The 26565-nt window shown below is 47.8% G+C and overlaps 1 protein-coding gene across 2 annotated transcripts in view; it reads right to left on the reverse strand.

Annotated features, from left to right (window-relative positions):
* Window positions 1-26178, reverse strand: part of CD82 (CD82 molecule) — a 39582-nt gene extending 13404 nt beyond the window's left edge. Inside the window, exons 1-3 of one of the 2 annotated variants that reach the window (XM_039552925.1) lie at window positions 26079-26178; window positions 6426-6507; window positions 986-1058 (exon numbers count right to left, since the gene is read on the reverse strand). In XM_039552925.1, coding sequence (XP_039408859.1) covers window positions 986-1058; window positions 6426-6488 — 136 coding nt within the window. In that variant the 5' untranslated portion in view covers window positions 6489-6507; window positions 26079-26178. Of the gene's footprint in view, window positions 1-985; window positions 1059-6425; window positions 6508-25781; window positions 25884-26078 lie in introns of those variants that run through there. The other variant, XM_039552923.1, reaches the window with a different exon arrangement.
* Window positions 26179-26565: the final 387 nt, after the last annotated feature.

Below are 26565 nucleotides of genomic sequence, written 5' to 3' on the forward strand. Positions count from 1 at the left end.
CTACGAATGCCAGTACTGTTCATTCCCCACATGCAGGCAGCCCTCTTGTACTGTCTGAGGCTGCTGCCCAACTCAGCAATTCTGGAGGTAGTGACAACAAGTAACCAGAGCCACCAAGCAGGAAAGTTTGAAGTGTTTCTAGGAAAAAGCTCAAAGGAAGAGGATCTTGTGAAAGACAGAGCTGAGATACTCATTTGGTGAAAGGCCACTTACAGTCCTGTGAAAACCAGCTTAGTTTTTTGGTTTTTGCAGAAAGCAGACCCTCTGTTAAGACTCAAGTCAAAGTTTGTGGCTGACTTTAGGGAAAGGAAGCTAAGCTCCTTGCACAACACAGAACACCTCTGATGCCCACGGTAAGTCTCATCAAGTGTATATAAGAGTATGTTTTAGAAGTCAAAGCACTAAAGACTTCACATAGCCACACCCCCCAAATCAGCATCCTCCACTGCTTAGGAACAAACACAGCGTCTACTTTCAATGTACATAAAGCACCAATAAAACCAGGTACTTACTTTCTTTGACATTTAAAACATTCAAATTGAATATAGATCATTACAGAAAGAAAGCAGTGGAAGCATGGAGGACTCGCACAGCAAAACTGCATTAAGGCATTGGGGGCCTTTGCACATGATGGTAATAAGGAAACCATTGTGGAAACACAGAGCATGCAGTGAAAATAGGATGAAATATTAGCCCCTATGTTCAAGACAAAATATCTGGATTGTTGGTTGAAGAGGCAATGGTCTCACTCAGTCTGGCCCTGGTGTTTCAATCCACAAGACTAAGAGGAATGCTGTGTCTCCATGATTGCTCCCTTTCACCGTGTTCCTGATAACAATCTCATCTTGCTAAACACCATGTTACTGCTCAGGCCACAGACCATGCACAAAAGTATTGCTATTCCTGACTACACCATGGTCAAACCCAGCCCCCCAGAGTAGAGACAACTCAGAAAAAGAAGGAAGATGAAGAAACGCAGTCTTACGTAGAACCGCAATGAAACTGGTTTTGTCGGCCAGGATCCATATTCCAAACCCCAGGATCACAGCACCCAGAATCTGAAAGAGCAAGAACAAAACATACATGGTTTTGTGTAAATTATAAGCTTAGACAAATAAGAGGAGGCAGTCACTATTATCCATACTTCCAGACTAAAAACAATCATTCCTTTGCTGTTCCCACCCATCTCCCCTACGGTACTCCTCCCAGAGTAAACAGGATTAGCACAACTACAGGAAGAATGCCTCAGGCAACTGCACAGGAGCCCCAGGATCTGCTTGGCAGTTTTTCACACAGTATTTTCATAGCACATGATGTTGTATAGGAGGACCATTCAAAACAGTCTGAGGAAGAGACACCCTGCTGCTAGAACACTGTTGTCAGAAGCAAAAGGTAAGTGCATTGCTTCTGTGAAGAACCAAGACAAGACAAACACATATGATTTTAAATATTTTTTTAATAGACAAACCCGTGACTCTAAGGGCCAGGCTGGAAGATAGCTGACAAAGGATTAGATATCTGGCACCGGGAACCTCTCCAGGCAGGAAAACTTTGGCTTGTCAGGCTCTGTTACAATGCTATGGCCTCAAACCATGAAGACAAAAATCCAGCAGCGGGTTCCCTTGAGCAAAATGCTTCACCCCTTCCAAAGCCAAGCTCAGGCATTTCGGATTGGCCGCTACTTTGTGCCAGAATACCTCAGCCCCCCAAGCCAACACATCTGAGCCCCAACAGAGTCAACAGTTACGAAACATTAGCCGTGGCCTCTGCCTTGCTCACCACACAGTCTTATCTAGGGCAAGGATTAGCAGAGCAATATGCCCCTCTGAGGACTCATCTGAATCCAGACACTGAATTCAGCAGTCAAGCAACACACTCATTTTCTCATCTCACTTAGAAAGGTGGGGGCAAGCATGCTCTGTTTTAGCTTTCAAGTATCAGCAAGTCTTCAGGTTTGGTAAGAACCTGAAACTTGCGCTGTTCAGCCAACTAGGATTGGAAAACACTTGTGCAAAGGTCTAAAACAGGCTTTGAAGAAACAAGGAGCAGACAAGAACTGCAAGCGAACTCCAAGAAGCTGTTCTCACATCAGCAGGATTTCAAGATAGGATGAAGTGAAATAAAGTAACAGGGCTAAAGAGAGATTGCAATTCTGTGCTTCACTAGATAATGTTCTAACACTTGGGAGACAAGGAAAATGCCAAACCACCACCTGAAGCAAGCTGGCAGAGGGTTGTATGGACAGGCATTGGCTCAGCAGTTTGAAAGTTTACGCTAGGCTTCAGCTCCTCATACAAAGAAGCTTTTCTGAACAAAGATAAAGCCACAGCCTGAAATAAGCTGCTTGCAAGCTGTCTCATCTTGGCAGAAGGTGCAACATGTAGTCAGCTCTGGGGACAGCTTTAGAAAGTCATCAAGCAAGTTCCCACCTATGAAGAGCACAGTGACTCAGCTTCAGAAAGCACGTAGCTGTTGTATCCCAGAAAAAAAGAATTCCCCCTTGCCTTTTGTCCCAACATGCCACACCCGCAACGCTCAGTCTGCTGATCAAGCTAGAAAGGCCCCTTGAACATGCAACAACCAGGACACCTAAAAAATTTCTCTCAAACGTGGTGGTATCAAGAACTGCTGAATAGACAGTTTAAGGCAGTCTCACATTTAAACTATAGTTTTAATAAACATTTGTCTTAACAAAGATGCAAACCAGGCTATATGCGACATCCCTTTTGGTTCACTGACCCTGAAATGTCACCTAAGTTTTGCTGTTGCTGACAAAACACAGAAGGGCTGCTGAGCAGAATTCCTGGGAAGTTATTTGTTATGAGATGCTCAGACTATCCAAGGCCTGTTTTCACTCTGATCCTTGCTCCAGTCCACAACTTGTGCATATGCCAGGAGCGGCTGCAGAAAACACTACAAGGGGAAGGCAGGGAGACAATAACTACAGGGAGAAAACACTGTCCCATTAACAAAAGTATATTTACTTTCCTACGAGGATAGTATCTCTGCTCAGCATCTTCAGGAGTTTACATTGCATAGCAAGGCTGCTTCTGCCACTGGCTTGGCTTCAGACCCTCCATAGAAAAAAACACATCTGCTTTCCATGGAGTTTAATTCCTCTGCTCCACTGCTGTAAACTTCTGAAATGGGGAACACATGCCTCCCCTCCTCCCGGGGGGTGGAGGTGTCACCCCCAGTTTCAGCAAAATCTCCTTCTACACCCAAGCCAGAAAGATGCAGATCCCTCAAGACAGGGTCAGCAGTTTCCCACAGAGAGCTAGCCAAGAGGGGCTTGGAAAAACTAAGCTGTGATAGAGCTGACTCATCTTTCTGGAAAGAACATCTGGGGGTTCCCAGCTGTCCTTGCCCAGCACTGCTTTCCTTCATGCTCCGATTGCGTGACGTAACACTGAGACTGGCACAGGGACCAACAGAAAGGCTCTTGCTTTAGGTGGTAGCCTTCTGCTGCATTTACTGAAGGGTTAGAAGTAGGACAGACAGATATATTCCAAACAAATACTTTCCAGAGACTGTTAAACTTGTCTGACAGACCTGTTTTTCCTTTAAGGAGAAGCATGTGCTGCAGCACATGTCTGCTAGCCAAGAAGGTAGACATGTTAAATTCTGATTAGGAAACTAAGATTATACTCCAAACTTATCTGCTATCTTTTCTAGCAAGCAGGCAGGCAATCCAAGTAACCTTCTTCCCTTTAACCAAAGCAGGTCAAACCCTTCCCTGAAGTTAAGGCTCCAAGACTGCAAAATACCACTAAGTCCCCGAACTACTTCAGCTATAGCAAGCGACCTTCTCACAGACCTCAAGCTGTAGAGAAGTGCTATTTCAATGACTAACTTCTAAAAAGAGGCACCAGCATGTCTCTAAAGGCTTCAATCACCAGCAAGGCTGAAGAACACACTTTAGCCAGCAAGGGCTGGCCTGCACAAGCTACAATCACATAGGCTCAGCTCAAGGTCAGAGCAGACACAGGGCTCTGTCAGCAGCATAGTGCTCACCTTTGCACAAGCACTCTCTTCACCAAAGCTCAGCAGCTTCTGGAAATCAGCACAAGGTATTCAAAACCTGTCTGTGCTGACAGCTCACAGCAATACAAGCAGTTTCTCTGCTAGACTAATATTGCTTTACCACACTGTACAAGCTCAAGAATCACCAACTACCCTCCCCAATTCAGACCTTGAACAACAACAATGGAAAAACATCTCAGGTCAACTACTTCCTATGAGAGGGAGGGTGTAATGTATGCCACCTTCCTCAACATCTGGCACATGCAAAAAGCCTGCCATCAGTCAAGGCAGAAGCACACTGAAAATCTTCACTCTAGAGAGTTATCAAGCTCAGCCAGAACGCAGTGGCTTTGAAGACCTCACTTTGACAGAGCAGTCCGAGGGGAAGACAGTGCCTGTGCTGCACAGCAGGGTTAAAGAGCTCATTTAAAGCAGCTTCTCCCTTCAGTCAGCACAGACCTTCTCACAATACATCCTACCCTACAGTTTTGCTCTCCAGGCCCAGCTCAGTGAATCAGATCAGCTTTCCACAAGACGGAGGGGGTCTGGGTGCTACACCAGAGGAGCTGGCTTGGAGCAGGGTGTGTGCAAGACAAAGAACAGCTACTTCCAATCACTTGCCACCCAGACAGGAGTTCTCAAACATCTCCAGGACCCAGAGATGGATTCAGTGCCTGCAATCCCCACAGTCTTGCAAAATATAGGAAAGTGCAGTGCGGATGTGGGTCAGCCCAACAAAGCAGTTCAACTCTGCCTCCCGAGAGCACATCTATCCCTACAGGCTGCCTGCAACCATGCCCGGCTCAGCAGAGCAGGGAGAGACAGCCAACGTGGAATAGAGATGTCACAATGACCATTGACAGCATACAGCAGAAACAGTGACAGTGTTGTATGGTACTGTAGTATTTCAAGCTGTCATCTTCCTCCTTTCCTACATGCTAGGCTGGCTTTCTTGGAGAGAACTTTCTCTACGCAGGGATTAGCTAATGAACTCAGACCGAGGTTTGGGCATAAAGGAAAACCAGACAGTGCCCAGCTACTGGGCTTCAGCAAGACCCAAACACTGTCTTAACAAATACAGCTCCCAGGGTAGACTGGTTGTTATATGCTGCTTAAAATTTATCACTTCAACAGAGGAGAGAGACTGGATGCTGATCTCTGCAGAGGAGTCCTGCACTAGTAGGAGGACAGGTTTGGACTCAGATGATTTTTCCTATCTTTAAAGTGGACTAAATCATACTCAGAAAGACCTAGCAGCACTTGAAATACCTCTCCTCTCCCTCCCAAGAGCCTTCCCCATGGATGCTCTGAACACCTCTGGCTTCGGACCATAAGACTGCAGTTAACTACACTTAGGATGGAAGTAAACACAGAGAGCAAAGAGCGAGCACAGTAAGCCAAGGGAAACCAGATCCAGATGTGCCTCAAGTTCATCCTGTGTGCTACCAGCACAGTGTAGCCATGCAGGAAGCAGGAGTGAAGCTGTGTGCAGGGACAGAGACAGAGACTAGAAAGCAGTGCTCACCTTATCATGATTTACTTCCCTCCCTCCTCTCCCAGCCTGACCCTTCCTTTTCCTTACACACTGCACAAAGGATAACGATATCAGACAGGCTATTTTCTGGCTGACATGTGGAAAGCTGAAACCTTGCACTTCCCCACTACACCATTCCACTGCAGGAAGGCATCACTAAGAGTACCATCACCATCCACAGGTCACACAATATCTAAGCATCAGAAAGACACATGCAAGAATGTGTGTGGCCCTCCCAGACCCAACCTGTTCCAAAAGGAGTTCACCTTTTGCTAAGCCTCACACTTGAAAATGACTGCAGCCAGTGGGCTGTTTTATTTCCCCAGACAAGCCTGTCCCAGTCTCCCCCACCTCCCAACTCCATTTCAAACAGGAGACTTGGACTAATTCATCTTGTTACAAATCAAAACCAGCCGTTGGGACTCAAACAAAATTAGAGTTGTTCTTTGAAGCCTGCCTGGCCTATTTAGGAGGGCACTGCCATTACTTGGCAGGCTTTGTAGCTTTGTTGCTCAGGGACAGTTCAGCTGCTGCTCCAGATGTGTCAGAGAAAGTAGTTACAACAACTCTCCTCCCAGAAAGAACCCGTAACTCCTGCTTTCTCCTCCCAGCACAGGGAGGGAGCTGTTTGCACTGGAGGCAGCAGGTGCGTACTGGGAGTGGAGCTGCTTGGCTTACCTGAGACACACACAGCAGCTCTGACATCCCTCAGCTTCAGGGGTTGCCCTCCCTCCTTCCAAAACTGTGGCCATTTTATTTAATGAAGAGACTAGGCCAACACCCAAAAAAAACCCCAAAAAAACCCCATCTTCCAGCTAATTTTGGTCCAGGCCTTCCTTCTTACTCCACAGATGCTCACAATACTTACAAGGAACAGGAGATTGAAAAGGAAGAGGAAGTACTTGGTGACTTTTACGCAGCCAGACCCCATCTTCTTTCACTTGCAGGACCTAAGGGGAAAGCAGACAGACAATGCGTTGTTACAGACAGGTCCTCTGGGCAGCTTCAGAGCAACACCCTAACCCTGTGCAGAGCTCTGGATCATCTGGTGGGTCTCAGAGCACGTGCACAGACAGCATAGAATATCTGAGTTGCCTTTTCAGGACAGCAAAGCAGGATACCACCACCACTGCTGCCAAGATCTCCTGGAGAGTGACACAGAGCTATCAGCAGTTATGGAACAGATTCAATCACAAATACACTGCTAATTCCATCACTATTTATATGGACTTTGCAATAGTGGCATTAACCAAAACACCAACCCTAGCTACCACTGGTGGTGGAAAGTGATGCAAGCCACTTCAATTCCCTGACAGCAGTAAGACAGATGCATGGAGCTTCTGTAGCAACACAGATTATTAAAGGCAACAAAGATTATTAAGGGGCCGGAGCTGAGAGAGTAAGACCTGTTCAGCCTAGAGAAGAGATGACTGAGAGGGGACCTCATCAATGTCTGTCAGTATCTGAAGGGAGGGTGTCAGAGGATGAACCAGGCTCTGCTTGGTGGTGCCAAGCAATAGGACAAGAGGCAACAGGCAGAAATGGGTGCACAGGAAGTTCCACCTGAACATGAGGAAGAACGCCTTTGCTGTGTGTGTGACCACACACCAGAACAGGTTGCCCAGAGAGGGTGTGGTGTCTCCCTCACTGGAGATATTCAAGAACCATCTGGAGGCAATCCTGTGTCATGCACTCTAGGATGACCCTGCCTGAGCAGGGAGGTTGGACCAGATGATCCACTGGATGGTCCCTTCCAGCATGACCCATTCTGTGGCTCTGTCAGCTTTCCTGCTTCTCCTTCCTCCCCAGACTCAGTTATGTTTCCTATATAAACAACAGAGAACTTTTAAGTTCCTTAAAATTTGCTCTACCAAGCTCCTTTCTCCAAACAGACCATGCCACTTTAAGAATCACCAGCCAGAGAAACAGCAATACCAGGCTGGGGTCACCAGTCTGGCCTGGGAAGAAACAGCCCCAAGAGAGAGCAAGGTCAGCAAGGTTCTCTTCTGTCAGCCTGGGTGTACCAAGGATCACTGGAATCCAGTACGTTCTTTTGTTTCAATCAAAGGCTTTTGCTTAATCCTATTAAATATTTAGGTTAACTCTGGAGCTAAACTGGTATGTGGGCCTTGTTAACTGGCTAGCCTTCCCAACAACCAATGGTCACCCTAAAACTACCAGGAGAGAGCAGAAGTCTGAACTCTGTGGCTGAAGTTGCTGCTCTAACTTCAGGGAATGCCATGGCTAGAGACTGTGCTAAGCCCATCACTGCACAGCACCTAGCAAGATGTTATTGAGATGGGAAAGCAACACAGATATAAAATGTCAGCCAGCTGTGCTACAGACTTATCTCAAAAAAATCTCATCTGTATAGCAGTCATCACACCTAAGGAGCTTACTACACAGCCAGGTTAGCAGCACGTGAGTCAGATTTTCTTCAGTTAACTCGTCAGATCAGAGGCGACAAAGCCAGCAGCACCCAAAAACAGGTCCTTCAAACGAGCCATGGAAAAGCTCTGTAATAGTTTCTGGTCCATATGTACACCAAATACCAAACACACAGCATTCCCATATCCAGTGCCCCTGGGTGCAGCCACCAGTTATGAGCAGGTTCTGTTCCAGCACAGATGCACTCTACAACAGCTGCATCACTACCAGCCTAGGAAAAGCGAATGAAGGCTCTCTGCTGGCAGAATTCCTCCTTTCCTCTGTGGGAGAAACGTTCTCTCAGGCCACTAGTCCTGGAAGGTACCAACACCTAAGAGAGCACTTGGAGAGGATAACTAAGATGTAAATTTTCCCATCCAGCTGGCTTGCTTCCTGGCTTCACCATGAACACATCTCCTCTTAATAGCATCACAAACTGGAGCCTGGCAGTCTAACCAGAACGTGAAGGCAGCCAGATCCCTAGGCAATGATGAATTTCTGTTGTGGGGGTTACAAATATTTTTCTCCTCTTTAACCTAGCCAAGAACTAAGCTAGGTAACAACCTCCTGCACAACGCACTGGACTTCTTAACTTAAGACATCTGATCCCAGGTGCAATCCTCCTCATTTTCAAACTGGAGGGGCAACTCCCAGTACTCACTGACTTGCTTCCTAGCACTAAAAGCCATACGCTGCCTATTTCCAACTCTGCCCACACTGTTTTCATTAGTCAGGAAAACAGAGATTTGAAGAACTGTTAGGACCTTTATAAAAGTTATTTCAGCTAATTAGGCAGTTAAGCAAGTTTACTGTGGAAGAAGATATGCCTGAGGTAACAAGAGTAAGATATTGCTTGCAGAGCTCTTCTACTCCTAGCTATTTGTTAAAGACATACCATCTTCAATGTTTATTAAAAACAAAACAAAACAAACAGCAAACCCCAACTGTGCATTACAGCACTATGCACCATTCTCTTCTTGCCACAGGGCAACACATCTCCTTCATAGCTCCTAGACACAAAGTAATTCAAAGCACAGTTTTCAAGTCAGAAGAGAAAAAGCAAAACCTTTGAGCTTTTAAGATACTTTAGAGCTCCACTGAAGTATTAAAGATTTTCCACTTTTCTGTTCTTTGCAAATTAATTTATTTTTGTTCACTACATCAATGAAACTCCTCAAAATTCTATCTTCTGAAATTATGCAGTCACAAGACTAGCAACACTGTCATACAGTAGAAGCAGCAGCTCAACAAAATTTGAGATAGATTTAGAAGCAGATGAGCTTGGAGTTATCAAAACCAGGCATATCCACAGGCCACTTGGCAGCAAAAAACCAGCTTAAGTACCATAGCCAGAGCTGCAATCAGAGCTGCCCATTTGCCTTCTGAAGCTGGTCAAGTTTTGGGCCTTAATGTCCTGCAGCAATGCATGCAGAGGTTAAATACATGAAGTTTTCAGTTTTCAAATTCCACTGATTGTCCACAATTATTTGTTTTTTCCTTTCCCTCTCCACTCCTACTGCTTTGACCATTTGAATTTTCATCTCCAAGCAGCAACACCCATTCTTTTCAACAATCCTGTATGTACACATCCAAGTTTTCCCTGCCATTCTCCAGACTGATGCCAGCTTTGCAGAGGATTTCATAAGAGACCATCACCTTTTCTCCCAACCTCTCATTCTCCATCTTGTAAAGATATGCAGGATTATTTATGCAGTGTGTTGCTTTGAAGCACTACTGCCATAAAAACTTGGTTGCCAACACAGCCTGGTCAGCTGCTGTGTAGTTGATCCAGGGCCTTTCTCAGCCCAGGCTCAGTCCCAGGACCTTCAGGGAGAACTAATTCCAGGAAGGCATCAATTGATCCAGAACTCAGGGGTTTCCTACCAGGAGGAAATGGAACAGATCTGCTCAGGCTAGACTGGCATCAGGGGATGGCTTCATGCCCCCTCCATGACCTCTAGTTCTCAGGCCTGTCGTTCTCCCAGCAACAGCAATGACAGCAAGACGTGTATGTGGAGCAGGAATATAAAATCCAGGACACATGTGCCTGAAGAACTGCAGACAGAGCCCTGCTTTGTTAGTAACTGCAGAGGAGTCCCCTCACAGCTCAGAGATTAGCTTATTTTTGTCACAGGGGCCTGTGAAACTCCCAGCCCCCCTCCTGTAAAAGGTGACCCCAGAGAAGGACAGGTGATAGGGGGAGAGTTGAATACCTCTGCCTTCCGACCCCACCACTGGCCACAAAGGCAGGAGGGGGAAAATTCATGCACAGACATTATAACCACACCAGTCAAGGGGCAGAGAGGCTAAGTTAATTTTTAATTGCAATTCTGCTCTATCCAATTAGATCCTGTACTGCCTCCACCCAGCAAGCACTGCATGCTTGGTGCTCAGTGAAGTTTATGATATTTGGCCCAGGCTAGAGCTGTACATGCCTGGGCCACGCAGCTCTGCTGGGAAGGGCTCAGCCCTCCTCTGCAGCACCACCCCTGCGCTCACTCTGCAGGTTTCTCCCTGATGAGCTCTGGCAGCTGAAACACCTCAGCTGCCAAGTTACTGTACAGCACAAATAAGGGGCTCATTTATGAGTGCGATGAAAGAAAAGGAAGAAGAACCAGAAAGCGAACCAGAAAGCAAACCAGAGCAGAACAGCTGTGGAAATCACCATCTCAGTAGATCAACAAAAAAGTGCAAAGTTCATGCAAACCCTTAAGGACAGCACACGTGTTCCCAAGAGCACTGAGCTCTGACAGTCAGTCCAAGTACTCCAACTCAGGTAAAGCAGTTTCACATTTGACTGCATCTACATAGCCTGAGGATGCTATCCCCCCCTTCGCCAGATCCTCTTGCTTAAGGAAAGGAAATGATTGGTTACAAAGAAGCTGCAGGTTGATTCTGTGTACTTTGACCAGTTGCGCTCCACCACCACCCCTCAGGCTCTAACACCAGGGGACATAAAACAAAGGCAGACCCTACAGGATGCCCTACTACCAGCTTCTACCAGTCTAGGATGAGCTCAAACTAGCACCAGATTTGGCCTTCACAAGTTATTTCCCTTGCCCCCACAAACACCTCGACCGCCCTGTAAGGCTGGCATGCTGGCTCAGTTCTGCTATCCCTCCTGTCTGCTCAAGGAGAAACTTCCAGTTTGACAGATGCAGAGATGCAGCAGCCAGCACTATCAACTAAAGATCTGCAACATACCCTAAGGCTCCTGATCCTTCTTCGCATCTTGCATCTGATGTGGAAGGTGGGATCTTTGGGTGAAAGTCCAGCTGGTCCACTGAAGCAAGCACCAAAGCAGCCTCAGCTGACCTCAAGCACTGCAGGTGCTTCTTGACACAAGAAGCAAGCACCATCTTCCTCACTTACCTAAGTCTTACACATTGCAACATTTCCCTCAAGATATTACAAGGCTGAACACTTAAAATATCTAAAGCTGTCCCTGATCTGGTCTCACCACCCTGTTTTTTTCTTCTCACACCTAACATTGACCAAAGTTAGCTGGGTTCATTCGCAGACAGATTGACCAAGAAATCCTGGAGATGGAGGAGCTCCCACTGCTGTACTCGGGTTGCATAACCGGCTCCCTCTGCCCAAAGCAACTAGCAGGTGTCCCTAGAAAGGGATCAGCATGCTGCTGGTTCCATAAAGATGTTTATCTCCACAGTAATTTGCATGAGGTTGAGGCCATTTTGAAGGCCAGTGCAGTTACTTGCTGCAGTATTATCCCAACCCAGAAGCCAGAACCAGATTAGACCTATAGCTGGACAGAGACCCACAGAAGTCAGCACACTAAATAAGTTGCTCACTAAATGGTCACCTTCCAGCTCCAAGGCAGACATCCCCATGCAGGAGAGACTGGGGAAGGGGCGGCTCAGAAAGCCATGGGGCAGAGGAGGAAACAGGTTATTTTTTGCAGGATTCTGAGCCCTTGCACCCTAAGAGCCAGCTGCTTCTCTGTCCATGCACATGTAGAACAGACATTGGGCAATCAGAAAGTCTCCTGATCATGACTGATGGGACAGGACAGCTTCACACAACAGTACCAGTTAATGAACAATGACAGAGTTACTAAGTCTCCTGTTAACCAGGTACATCTCTGCCCTCAGGGCAGGGACTGTAAGATACAGCCCCATTAACATACAAAGAATATCCTAAGGAGTTCATCTTGTTGACGTTAATATACAAAGGCCTTGGACTTTCAGTACACCTGGGAGGTACATCTTGTCTCTGGCAAGCAAATAACCACAGAGCTGATGAATGACCCAAGTCTAAATTCACTGAACTTTCCTTTAAGCTTCACTGAGATAATACCAGCTGTGTAATGACCTTGAAAACGTAAACAAGATTATGTTTGTTGTGGAGATTTTCCAAATAGCATCTCTTCACAAGTTACAATGGAAGGATTGAGGGAGAAGCTGGATCCTAAAAATTAAGGTGTATATATATATATCATATTTTCTATATATTTATACGTGTGTATCTCAGTGATACACGGCTTCTTTTTGAAGGAAAGTGTCAGTACAAGGTGGAAAACTATTTCTGCATAATACAAATTTTGAAAACAGAACAAAACAGCAGACCCTCTCTTATTCCATCCACTACTAGAGACAGTTTCTTCTTAAGCAGAAGCAATTGTCTTCAAGGTAGAGGAGATGATCTGAGGGCTAAGAACAGAGAGACCAGCTACAACAGCCTGCAAACTGCAGAATCACAATTAGTTGTCAGCAAACTTTGAACTACCAGCACCGACATGTACAGTGAGACCCGAACAGCATCTGCAAGACATCTGCAGGACAGAGACTCAAACGTGCATGCAGTCCCTCCGCATTTGCTATTCCTGGGGCAAAGAGAGCAGACTAGAGCAAGGCAACAGCTGGCTGCAAGTACTGCAGAAATACCCTGGAAAGAACAGATTTCTCAGAACAGTTTCTGAGGAAATTCATCAGCTCACACTTGCTCCTGGTGAGACATTCAGCTTTTCTGCCTGACTTCTGTAGTCAATATACTGTTGTGTGAATTATCTGACTAGCAACTGCATCCTCCAGCAAGATCCTGGATTAGAAAGCACCCGTAGGACTACCTACAACGGCTCAGATTTTTCGGTATGTTTTATCACAGCGAGCACATGTTGTGCATCTTGTAAAAAGGAAATGCGTATTTTAGAAATGTACTTCTGATGCTCGACAGGAAGTGATCAGATATTTATAAACCACTATCATATCGCTAAAAAGAAACCAAGTTCGCAGCTCAGTATCAAAGACCAGCAGAGGTTTTAGAAGCGTTTGTTTTCATCTCAGTATTTACAAGCAGTGCAATAGGTTTTGAGAACATCTGGCCTTCACACTTGAGTTTGAAAGCCAACATTTAAGTAGGTCTTCAGTCCCTACAACTGGCAAATTGAGAAAGTTCTTTGCTATTTTCTACACACTCATGCTTGCATAGCATGACAGTATTTGCAGGACAGCATTTCTACGATTTAAGCAGAACTTTCCATGCATCAAGACCAGAGATACAACTCTGCCAAAAAAATGGGAGGAAAAAACCAACCCAAAACCCCACAAACTGTCCCAGAAGTCAGTAAAGACCAAAAAGAAAGTAAAGGAAATTAATCAACTTACCAAAAATAGCAGACAGAAGAAATAACCAAAAGTACAGTTTAGTGGACTTTCTCTTTTTAATTACCACGTATTAGAATGTTAGTTGTGCAACAAGCTCTGCAGGTCAGGTCCAGAAAGAGGTCTCCACACTAACTAAAGCCAGCGTACAAAGCAGTAAAAATGCAGAGTTTTCACAAAACTGGTTGGGCAACTCTGTCACTTGACTACATTGGCTCTTTAACAGCTTCAACAACGAGACCAGCTCAGCTTTGTTTTCTACACTTGGAGCTGTCAGGCTGCAAACTTAACCTCTGAAATGGATGTGCCCACCAGCTCCCACACCTGTCAGTGGCACCAGTGTGTCAAAAGCAGTCCCCTGCTCTGGCCTGCCCCACACCTCCCCACAGAGGAGCACAACCTGTGAGCAGGACCTGCACTCCGAACTGCAGCAGGGTGACCAGCACAGAAAAGCAGTACTCTGCTTGTGCTCAGGTAAGCTTCTCCCCAGCATGGTTCTGCAGCACAGGGGATGCTTCAAAGTGTTTCTCCATGCCAGTCATCAGCCTGCAAATAACAGGTGCAAGTACATGCACAGGACAGACTCCCCTGTCTCCCTTCTCATGCAAGCAATGCCTTGGAGGTCAACGAATCTCCTCCAAGGAGTTGCACAATATCCCTCCCAATGCCACTTGGCTTGGAGATACCTTTCTCAGACCCACCAGCTTTCCCCTCCTGCCAGAGCACCCAAAAGCTACCACAATCCACTCAGGAAGAAAGCCTTTTTTTCTATTTTATGAGACAGCAACAGAGACTGTGAGACCTAGGTAGGAGCCAGGTAGTATAACTGATTTTTATCTTTTCTGCCTCCTCTTCCCATAAAATGCAAGAGGTCAAGGTCGAGGACTTTTTACTGTAAAGTTCCCTTTCCAAACAAACTGGTTTTCAGTTACTTCCATTTTCTCAGACACTAGGGTAAATAACTAGAGGGTAATTAGATTCAGCATGCCCATGACAAACATGTTTCTGAGAAGTTACAGTATCTGCTTGACCTGGGAAATGAGGTTTCCTATTCTCTTGATTATTTTCAGGAATTAGCAGAGAAAGTAGTTTTACTTCAAGGGCAGGAAGTTTTCCCCAGCTTAGCAACTTGCACAGCCCTTAAACAAACAACGTCTCTCTCCACCTCCCCTCTGCTTATTGAGACTTCAGACTACATGCCTCCAAAGACAGGTGGATGGGGCTGAGCAGAGCCTGGGCACCAGCACCCAGCATGGGAAGGAAGCTGAGCTTACCCAGCACCATTCCCAGTAATTGCAGGTTCTCCTGGAGTACATTTCATAGCTGAAGCCAGACACTTCTAGAAGTCAAAGCACCAGAGACTGCCTCTTCAGAAGGGCATAGGACAATGAGCACTCCCTTGTCCTTCTCAGATTAACCCTCTGGAGACACCCTGCCAAACTAGCCAACTCATCGCAGCAGTGAAGTCCCTTGCAGCTGACAGACCAGCCCACTGGAGAATGGAAGTGTCTTCTGGCACCAGGATTCACCTTAAGACCTCTCTCCCTGGAGTACATTCACATGATCTCAAGTGGCAGAAAGGAAAAAAAACCAAACAAACCAAAAAGCCAAAACCCACCACAAAGCAAACAGAAGAGGCCTCTGGCTTGTTATTCCAAATGACTGTGAAGCTTTAGAATTAAGTAATCTTCCTTGAACAACAGAAGAGACAGGTTAGTAGTCTACTTTAATCATACCACAATGCTTTATATCAGATCCTTTGCTGATAGCAAGGCACTGATCTCAAGAAGCAGAGGCTTTAACCCTTTAGCCCACAGATCAAGTAGAGCTGGAAGAGTACTGCAAATCCATCATGACTGGAAAGTGAAAAGAAGTCCCACTGGCACAGGAAAGTACCTCAGGCCACAAGGGGATTAATCTTTTGGCTTGTTACCAGAAACAGTCCCTCTACTATTTGTAATCTTAGGAAACTTGGGTTTTGCCAAATAGATCATTTGCTAATACACAATACCTGAACCGCTCCTGTGCCCCTGCTAGTATGTTGGCACTGCTACCTGTGACTCTGGAGCACAACAGGACAGATCAGCAGCTGTAACAATCTCCCCTCTTCGGCAAAGTCTGCCCTACCATCACCATGCACCTCCAATCTGAAGGCCCCCACTGCAGGCTGACTGCACAGGAATCAGAAGTACAGGATTCCTGCTAGATTCTCACACAAAGTATCTTGTGATCTCTCCCTGATCTGCACACCAGGGAGGACAAGGGAGGCAGGCAACTCAGCCAAACCATTTGTTACAAACAGACGGGGCTAGCTGAACCTGGGGTCTCCAAACTCAGTGGTACAGAATCACACATGCTGTGGCAGCAGTGACACAGCCACAAAAGGTTACTCCCAGACCCAGCCTCTGCCCTAGAAGAAGCTGTACTTCCACCAGACCATCCCAGGGTCACACCAGACCTTGTGCCCTGCTGGAGCACGGTCTGCCTGCCTGCTGACGAGAGGAGCATTGTCACAGACAGTCTGAGGATGAACATTTCACAACATCCTGAGTTTCACGCCCCAGATGCCACTTGACACTACCAAAGGGTACGAACTAAAAGAGAAAGCCAGAACTATAAAAAGCTCCTGAGGAAGGGATTCTGTCTCAAGCAGCCCCTGTTTCCAAAATGATGACATACAGAGGGCAGGAGGGCAAGAAAAGTCCTGAAGTACAGAACTTTAAACCACAGATATTTTGAGTCACTTCCTGCTATTCAAAAACATTCACCTGAACCACATTTTCCCTCTCCAACATCACGGTAAATCATACAAATAGTTTCACATTTGTAACTGGCAGCACCTGGCCACAACAGCCAAACCCCTTGCTGCCCTGATCACTCTGAGGATGCAACTCAGAAGCTATTTCAAACCTTGCTCTGGAACAGACAGTCCCCACAGGGGCTGCTGTACAGTCTCCAAGATGTACGGCAGCATTGTCTTGCACTTTTTCCTTTCACCTTTACAGAACACTCTCCTCATGCCAAGCTCATCCTACAGGAGAAAGTGGAAAAGAAAGCTACATTGTACAGCTGCTGTGAGGAGAAAGCATAGCACAGCATGAGCTGTTCCAGAAGCTGCAGCGAAGCTGCTTTGTTCCCAGTCTAAGCATTTTAGGAAGTGAAATGCCACAGTAAGAAATCTCAGCAGACAAGGCTGGAAAACAAAGGGGTCCTCTAGAAAACACTTAGCCAGCTGAAAGAGATACCCAAAAACTTTTGCTAGCCCTTCTGTGAAGATGGCCCTGAACTCCAAGGCAGGCTGCAATACAGAGGTGTTTTACTACCCTGATGATTGTTACCTTACCATGCAGCAACCCCAGCAGAGTTAATTGGAGCAATACAAGAACATTAATCAATGATAGGCCTGCCACCTGCAGTTAAGGTCACTCCTCCAACACCATCCCCAAAAAAGAAAATAATCAATCAGTCCTTCAAAGCAATACATGTGTAGGTTCTGGACAGAACTGTTTCAAGCCAAGAAGAACAGACATGTGGGATAGGTTCCCTAGGAATTTGGCAGTTAAAGTAGACAGCAAGACTTTGAAAAGCTGGGTCTGTTTTGGGAAAAAGAGGGGCCTCCTTGGAGTCTGCAGACCTATGCACAGTGGTCTGGAAAACGGGTTCAGCTGAACCTGAACCAAGAGAGGCTGGGTGGCCTTTTCTACTTTCCTGAAAAGGTCTCCTTTTCTATATTTAGAGCACAAATATTTCAGAAGACTATTTGATGGAGGAATGCTAGAAGAATAAGATGGAAAAGAGTAGTTCAGAGGTATTTATTTTAAAACAAGAAAGAACCCAGAATAACTAACGTACTAATAGTCCAATGAGCCTCAGTGCAGACATAAATGCTCCCATTTCAGAGGGGAAAAAAAAAAAAAGCTGTCTGTTTCATCTTTAATCAGTAAATTGTGATTGAGGCTAAAACTACTTTTTAATAGGATTGCAGACACAATTTTTCTTACTTTCCTCTGTCCCGCTGTGTTGTTGTCTTTCCCCCCACAGTCCACCTGGTTTTACTTCACATCAGCTCCACAATTTTTTTAATCAAGCCAAACTTACCAATCACCTAAAACTACAGTAAGGGGTCTCATGCATGTTACCTGGGCAGGTTATGGCTGTGACACATGGCTCCCTGTGCCCCCAGGATACACGCCCACCTCTCACTAGTGCAGCAGCTTGAAACCCAGCCCAGCAAAGCCCCACTGCATGCTCCTCCTCTGACAGGAGGCTGCCAGCAGAAGAACCACCCATCACAGGTCACCAGGGCTCTCCACTGAGATCCTGGGTATGGGAATAACCATCAGACAGTAACACAGCTGCTGACCTGGCTCAGCTCACACACGGCTGCACAGGCTGCTCTTCCTGACAGCAAACACCCTGTGGCGAAGGCTGTCTCTCTTCTGGGCAAACAAGGAGCAACTGTTTAGGTTCCCGTGGGACAGCACCGGCCATCTACTTGTATACACGCCAGTGGGTCTTGCTGGTAGCTGACAGCTGGGATAGGAAGAGGTCTCCTATCTGCCTGAAGCTACACAGAGCAGGAACCTAGTGTTTTACTACAGGATCGAGTCTAAATCAGTGCCACAACAGCCTCCAAACTTGACAGACTGGTAATGAATGCAGAAACACTCAGGCTCCGATGCCACCAGCAGGACTGCAGCACCAAATCAAAGAAGTCTTTGAGGTCTTGGACTCAGGAACTAAAGCAGCTTGCCATTCCTCAAAATAGCCCTTCCTTGAAATAGCCTCTTCTGCCAAGGCAGCAGCCAGTTTGATGCAGTTTTTGACATTAAAAAATTCCCATGAAGTTTTGGCAACTGCATTTATGTCACCTCAGTTTCATTTCAGGAAGCCGTGAGTCACAACACCTCCCCCAGGGAGCAAGGGCAAGAGGAAACGCTGACATTTCAGGTCTTCTCACACCAGGCAGGAGAAGCACCAGCAGCTGTGGGCATCACCTCCAAGCCCTCAGGAGCAGCCAGGACCACCCCCATTTTAGCTGCACTGGCACAAGGTGTTCTCACCCTTGGAGGATCTGGTGCGAAGGAGCTGCTGAGCTCTGTGCACAGGGAGCAGCCACCCCTGCAGCAAGTCCCACGGAGGGGCTGGGGCTCACTTGCAAGGCTGGTCTATCACACAGGACTCCACCAGCCTGCAGGAACTTCTGTTGTACTTGCAGCCTCTCCCCCCACTCCTATGCAGTCTCCCCACACAAGTGCAACAGACCCCTTAGGAGCCAGGGAAGGGCTGTGCCTCTACCTTGTTTCACACAGCTCACCAGGGCTTCTCCACACAGCAGTGGTCTAGCACTGTCCCACACAGCAGCTGCCGAGCAGAAGTCTTCTCTAATTAAAAGAGCTTCCTTGGGGAATTGGCAGATTTACTGCACAACTCAGAGCGCTCTTTAGTTATTCCATGTGTATCTCTGAAAGCCTGCATTAGAAAGGGACCTGAATGCAAAGAAGAGTCCAGCAGCTTCTTAGGCTGTTGGGAAAGTACATTTAGGCAGCTGGAGTTTTGTCTGGTTGGGGTTCCTCTCTCCCCTGGAAGACTTCAGAGGTGAGCATAATTAGAACTCCTGCCTGCCTTTTAAGCCCCAGTTTCTTCAGCCATGCAGCACAGATGCTGCAGAATAGTTCCCATATCGGTTTCGTCAAAGCAAAGTTCAAAGCAACCTGCAGGTCAGCAGCAGTCTGTCTCCTTAATCCAAGTCCCGCTCTGCTTCTGTGTTTTACAGGGAGTGTAGCTCCATGACACAGAAGAAAGGGAGTGAGGGGACGAGAGACCAAGGAAACACGCTGCGAAGTTGAGGACATTCCAGCAAAACCACTCAAGACTGACTCATCACCAGCAACTTCAATCCACAATGACACCCACGACAGACACATGACCAGTTCCATGGCAGGCAAGAGGATGCTTTGTGCCACACCATTGCATGAAAGAAGCCCCAGAACCAATGCAGCTCCTAGAAACAGAGACTAGACAGGAGTAAGGGAATAAAAGTAGGTATTTATTTGAAAGGCCTTCAAAGGTACCCCCTGGGGAGCCAGAGGCTACTGCCAAGATGAACGACAGGTCATGAGTTCTTCACACTTTTACAGGTTTGGTTCATTTGCATGTCAGGGTAAATTCTCCAATTAAAGCTTCAGTTTAATGATGTAATTTCCCCTCCACTTGCCCCGCCTTAGAGGCTCTTTGGTTTATACTTTTTGGGCCTAGGACGGTCTGGGTGTCCTTGGAGAGCAGGACTGGAGAGGCTTTGCTATGTCTACCTAGTATGAGAGAGCAGAAATTAACAGGCTACAAGAAACTTCAGAGTTACACACTAAGCAGTACAGTGATTTGAAATATATAAAAGTTAAAACCTAAGGCATCAGCCCCAGACATGGTGTACTATCACCACAACAGCCAGAACAGCACCTTTTTCTGCAAAGAGTACTCTGCAAATGAATTGATTACAAGCCGAGAGGAGAGGAGCAGAGCAGTCTGCACAGTGACTTTCGAAAGCAGGCATGTTAGCTCTGGAGACCAAAGTCCAAAAAACCCCTTGATACTGCCACCACTGAATACAGAACTTCTTTCAATTTCTTTCCACACATATTCTGAGTAATGTTAAGTAAGCCATTTGCAGGACCAAGGAGAAATCAGAAAAAAATTATGTAGGAAGCAAATAAGACACTCCCAACACAAATATTTTTTCCTCTATTACTAGAACATTTAGAAACTGAAATGCCACAAAAGGTATAGAAACTTCCCTGGAAAGGTCTTAACTAGAGCACTGAAGCATTTTGTGTAGTACTAGAAATAATCTAGTTAATTTAGACTTCACAACTGATTCCCAACAAAACTGCTAACCATCCATCACAGGAAACATACCAGCTCTGGGCATTTAGGATTTGTCTATTCCTGTATTATGGGAAGACAGCAGCAGTCCTTGAAGTCCTAGTCAAGTGCCAGGATGCCCTTTCCACACCTGCCTTCCATGGTGCTCCAGATGCCCTGCACTAACACAGCTCAGGTCATGGTCTCACAGCAACCCAATGCACAAAACCCCAGAGGCAGCTCACTCACACCTGTGCCAGTCTGGTACACCAGCCCAAGCAAAACCAACATCCTGGAGCAGGCTGCTTTTAAAACTAGACAGACAAGGTGCCACATGAAGCCTCTCCTGCAGAGGCAGGAGCTGAGGGCATCAAATTCCTGTGTAGCCCCCTGAACCCATCCTGGTGATGGCACAGAAACCTCACAGATCAGAGGCAGTGACCAAAGCAAGGTGCTGGAGAAGAATATGGTTAGATCCAGTGACCATAACACCTTCTCCAGAACAACTGTGGGAAACAGCCTCCTTCATTCCCAACAGGTAAAGCTACTTTACAGCATGCTCAGTCCCTGCTATGCAAACCTCTCTAATTTCTTTCCTTCCCCTTTCCCAAACTACCTCCATGGCAACGGCTGAGGAGCAGGATGGACCAAGGGCAGTTCCCACCTCCAGCTGTGGGAAGATCAGATCAGCTTAAGGTGCGTGGCTGCAGCTCTGACAGGTCATGCATTCTTTTGCTTGCGTACAAGAGACTGAAGCAGGCTTGTTTTGCCTACAAAGGGAACTCCCCATTATGTAACTTCAAATCTTCAGGCTGCTGGATATCCTAATGTATACAGTTTGTCCCAGATCAGCATTTCTCCAGCACACATGCCCATGGGATTATCATCATACTGGGAGAGATCAGCAATCTCCTTACAGCTCAGTAACAATTTTGTAGTAAAGGGTAAAGCGCTTTCACAATGCACCTGCCTCAAGGCTGTGCTGCAAAGAAACTAAAATCAGCAGCCCAGCAGAATCCTTAACAAATTCCACCAGTGTGGAATTCCCTTATGTGCAAGGCTCTCCCTCTGGTCCTTCTCAGCGCCTGAGCTCCTTAAAGACAAACAGAGCACTTACCACACCAGCAACTTTCAGAAATTAAGTACATGCACTGGACTTTTGGTTTGACTCGCTTTTAAATGGTGGTGTCCCAGTAGGTGGTGTCCCAGTTCTGAAGCTCCATCAAGGAGACAAAGAACTAGAGCAGTCAGCCAGACAGCCTGTGCACGCACCTCTTCCCACAGGACAAAGCCTGTCCCCAACTTAGTCTCCTTCCCTTTCTCCCCTGTATTTACTTTGGATGAGCCACAAACCACCCAACTTCCCTGGCTCTGTGGTGTTCAAAAGGACACACGCTTGGATTCAGAGTCGGCAGTCTCCAATCCCTGTTCCCATCCCCACAGGCTACTGTTTTGTTCCCTTTTCCTGCTCTGATCTACTAGGCAGTCCCTTTCGAAGAGCTGCCCACAGTAACGCCTCATCTTCCTTCCAGAAAACTAGCTAGCTCTGAATCTGTCAGTGCACACAAGGAGTGATTTAAGCAATCTCCACTACGCAGTTCCTTTGCTTCACTTATCACCCCATCTAGACTGAAGTCAGTCATTAATTGCTTCAGTGTTTCCAAAGCCCTGATAGCCCAGAAAGCTTTCAGCAAACAGGCTCTGCCACAGCCAAACAGCCGTCAAGGAACTGCTGGCCCCGACTGTGCCTCCTGTATTATTCCTTTTACCATGCCAAGAGAGCCTGTAATTTTTAGCCTTTCCTCCACTTCATTCCCTCCAAGACTAGAGAAGAGCCAAAAAGAGACAGAGGTGGTTAGGTAAGGATTGCATCTCATTACACAGTTGCTAAAGGAAAGGTGGCTCACTCAGCCATCCCTTCACACAAATGTCATTAATCAGGAGCCTGTAGAAACCTCCAATCCCACATTCCGCCAACAGATGCATTAGTGCAAGTACAGAGTTTATTTCTTTGCCCATTGAAGCTGACAACCACATGGTGGGGGGCAGGCTACTGGGCCCAGCTACCCCTTTTTGCTGCACAAAAGGACTCCAGATCTCTGGATGGCGTGAACCATGTTCAGGGACAAAGGAAGGCAGGGAAGGAGAAGAAGGGGATACAGATGTCATGCTCCTATTTTAGAGAAATGAAGTTAAGGCACTCTAGGGTGAATGCCATAATTCCTGACAGTAATAAGTTAGTTTTGGTGCACGTAAGTTTTTCCACAAAGGAAACTGAGAAGTGAGTGCAAGAACTGAGGCTCCAATCATCCCCTGTTCCACAGGCCCACTGGAAACATTGCTACCTCCTCCAGCCTTCCAAGTTACTCAGAGCCCGAGCCCCGGCAGACCCACCCCCTCTAGCACCTCCCACTCACCAGCCAACGAGACCAGGAAGAAAGTGGCTGCCATGACACAAGCACCATTAGAGTGGAGCAATAATTACTGCTTCAGATAGCATGGGGCATGATCCAATTCCCAGCATCACCCTGGCATTCCCATAACAGACCCTATCCCATCAGTGCCCAAAGGTCTTTGTGGCAATGCCTTTTGCCTGCGCTGTGTGCTTCCTGCTGTAACAATGCCAGCAGGCACCAAGAACCACAGCCATGGTTTGAGTTGAAAAGTGCCCTGGGGCCTGTGGTTACCAGAGGTCTGCAAAACTCCCACTTGCATCTCTCTGACTTAAACATCTACTGGACGAACACCTGCAGTCCTGGATGGACCCCTCCTGCCTTACAGCTGTTAAACCAGGACACAGAGCAACAGGAGTGATAAAACCTTTCCTTGGTTACAGTCAGATGAGAAATTTCATGTGAAACTCCCCCTTGCACTTCACAGAGCTTGACGCAGAGTGGTTTGAGTATCAGGGACAAGAAAACCCCCACGGAGCTGTGGGAAGTCCTCATTAGAGCATTTCCTGCACCAGCTTACAGTTGTAGGTCACACTACACCTGCCTCTCACCCGAGAACTAAAATAGAGACAATAACAGTGATGAAGAGAGTCCAGATGAGCCACATCATTAAAGCCGCTAAATCCTCTTAAGGGAGGAGCTTCCATGCAGCAGGACAGAGATTGCCCACAGGAAGGGCTCTCTCCAGGCACTCGGCTTGTATCTTGCTCTATTTCTGTCACACGCAGGTAAGAAGCTGAACAAACATTGCAAGACTTCACCCAGCCCTGCAGCACAGGGATGAGAATGTCATCTCAGTGATTCCCAGAGCCCTTGGCAAGGATGGAGAAACACAGGCTAAGAGGGGTTCAGGTCCAAAAAGGCTACACCAAGTGAAGATATGTTGGCAGCAAGATCCTTCTATGAAAGGGGTGTTAAATAACACAATGCTAGGAGCGAGGAGAGGCTAGTTTCTTCTCTGAGCCACTCCAAATCCACACACAGGTTTACAGAGCAGTTGGCAAAGGTTCTTTTCACTTGTGTGGTCAGCTGAACACGAGCAAGCACCCATGGATTTTCTTTTATTTTTTTTCTTTTTAAAGCACAACTGCAGCTGTAGGAGTCCCTGCTCCAGCCAAAGGACCAAAACCAAGTGTAAATGTTAAAAACCACCTCACTGTTGCAAGAGGTTCTGCTATGGAATACTATGGGTCTTCCACTGCCCATGCTGTGACACTGCAGAACAGGTCACTGACTGTACCACCCTGTGCCCTTCTGCCTCATTAACACTTTCTTCCCACTTAATGCTCATGAACTATTTAGTAAGAGCTGAGTAATTTGTCATTTTTACAGTCTGTCATATGCTTGACATCACCATACAGCAGCACACTACCGAGACTGCTCCTCTCACTAGACACTTCCATCTAGATTTTCAGAGCAGTGTTTCTACACTTTGACCTTGTGGTCCACCAAAATGATACTAGCCACAGGCTTCTGCTTGACTGTTCTCATGCAGCGAGCAAGCTGCACAACAGCAGGTTCACATCTCAGGCTTTGAAGGGGATTTTTCTCAAGCCCAAGATGTCTGAGAAAGTAAAGAAAAAAAAAAAAAAAAGAAAAAACATGGAGAGGAAGTATCACTGGAGGCAGATTTCAAGACAGCACTCTCCAGCTGTTCGCCCTTGCTTGCACAGAAACACAAGGTTGTTGTTAGAAGCTAACTACCCAGAGGCCTCAAAAGTGGTGGGATGTGTTACATCCCTGTGAACCTCTACTGTCAATAGCAGCTCAAACACCTCCAAGAGCAGCTCTTCTCCCCAGCCACTACCTCTGAGAGCACTGCAATATAACACTATCCCTCCCTCGCACAGCTAGTAAAGTTTCAAGCTCTCAGCTTATACACAATATGCTAGAGCTCGTCCAAGACATAGGAACACTTTGTCCTAAACTAGCTTTACAGTTTATTGAAGCCAATGTTTAGATTTCAGGATGATTTGGTTTGGGTTTTTGGTTTGTTATTTTTTTGTACCAAACACTCCATTTTACATTAAAGTGCACACAGCAGAGCTTTAATGCTCTGGGGCAGAATCAGCATGCCTGGAGCGTAACAAACCGCCATCCCCTTATGCCCCTTATCAACAGATTTGTTACCAGTCACATTACAAATGGAGTTCGCAGCCAACATCTACCCAGCTGCTGAACTGCAAGCATTACTCTGAACTGCTCACAGGGCTCTTAAAAGAGGGCAAAAGGGACACGGCACGCTGGGCCAGCACTAGATTTCTGTAGTGGTAATAGGGTAAGATCGCTACAAAAGCATTTAATCCACATCCTGGAAATCAATCAAGACAGAGCCGACTGAAGCCAGCCGTATGCCCAGTCTTATCAGCAGGCAGCAGACGCACCCGGCCGATCTCCCCGCACAACAGCAACCCGCCGAGCCCGCAGGACCCGCTCCTGCGGGCACCGGGTCCGCTGCACCTGGCCACGGTCTCTCTCAGGTCACACACCAGCTACGCCAGGGACCACAGCTCAGCCCCCGACCCGACTGTGGAGGGGCGCGCCTGAGAACGTCCAGCAGCGGGGACCGGCGCCCCGAGAGGCTGCCCCGGCCCCGCACGCAGCCCCGCCGGGAGGGACTGCCGGCCCCCGCCGGGGCTGCCGAACCGCAGCGGGGGCTCCCGCCCCGGCCACCAGAAAGCCCCGCACAAAACCCCCGGGAAGTCCCCGCCGGGCACGGACCCCGTCCCGCCACGCCGAGACCCCCGGGTGGAGAGGAGCGGGGTGTCCGGGCGCGGTGGAGGCAGTCCCGGCCCGCGCCTCCCCCTCCCGTGCCGCCCCGCTCCCCGGCCTCTCTGGGGCGGGCGGCCGCAGCGCGCCTACCTGCTCTGCTCGGCGGGCTGGGCACGGCTGAGCTCAGCGGAGCACTGCCCCTCCGCCGATGTGGCCCCCGGGGCGGAGCCGGTGTCTGGGCTGAGCCGGCCCCGGGGCGGGCCGCCGGCCCCGACCCAGCCCGGCCCCCGCCGGGCCCTGCGTAGAGCCGTGCGCGGCCGGGGCCCCGCCGTGCTCCGGGCCGTGGGCTCCTGCGGCCAACGGGGCTCCGCGCAGCGCCCGGCACTGCCCGCTCCGAACCCGAGCTGCTCGCTCCTCAAACCGAGTCACGCGTTTTCCATTGCCCACCTGCGAGGCCTCGGCCGCTGCCTCCTCCTCTCCACCTGAGACTAAATCTCCCCGCTCCGCTCGGGCAGGTGGCCAGGCAGTGCGCTGGGCCCTTTGCCCTGCTCGCTGCACTTGCCGTGAGCCCGCCCGCTCCCGTGAGCGCCCTGTCTGGCCCGTACAGTAGGTGCAACAAGCGCGCACACACACACACACTGACACCCCTTAAACGTGTAAGGCCGCTCGCAGCTTGTCCAGTCCTGCGAGACCCGTGCTGTGGCTCCCTGCCCAGTGAAAACAAGCCTGATGACCCACCGAAGATTTTTCCAATGGGCAATTTCGCTGCCCGAGTGAATCCTGTAAACATCACCCGGGCTGCACATTGTTCCCCCTCCAAACCCCGTTAAGCTCTTGTTTGCCCCAGTGCCTCCAGCACTGTGAAGATGATGAGGTGTTTGCATGCTGTGGCTGCTGTTTGCTCTGCTGACCACTGCCACTGCATTGTTTCCAT

This window comes from Corvus cornix, chromosome 5 (assembly GCF_000738735.6).
Source record: "Corvus cornix cornix isolate S_Up_H32 chromosome 5, ASM73873v5, whole genome shotgun sequence".
NCBI classification, from domain to species: domain Eukaryota; kingdom Metazoa; phylum Chordata; class Aves; order Passeriformes; family Corvidae; genus Corvus; species Corvus cornix.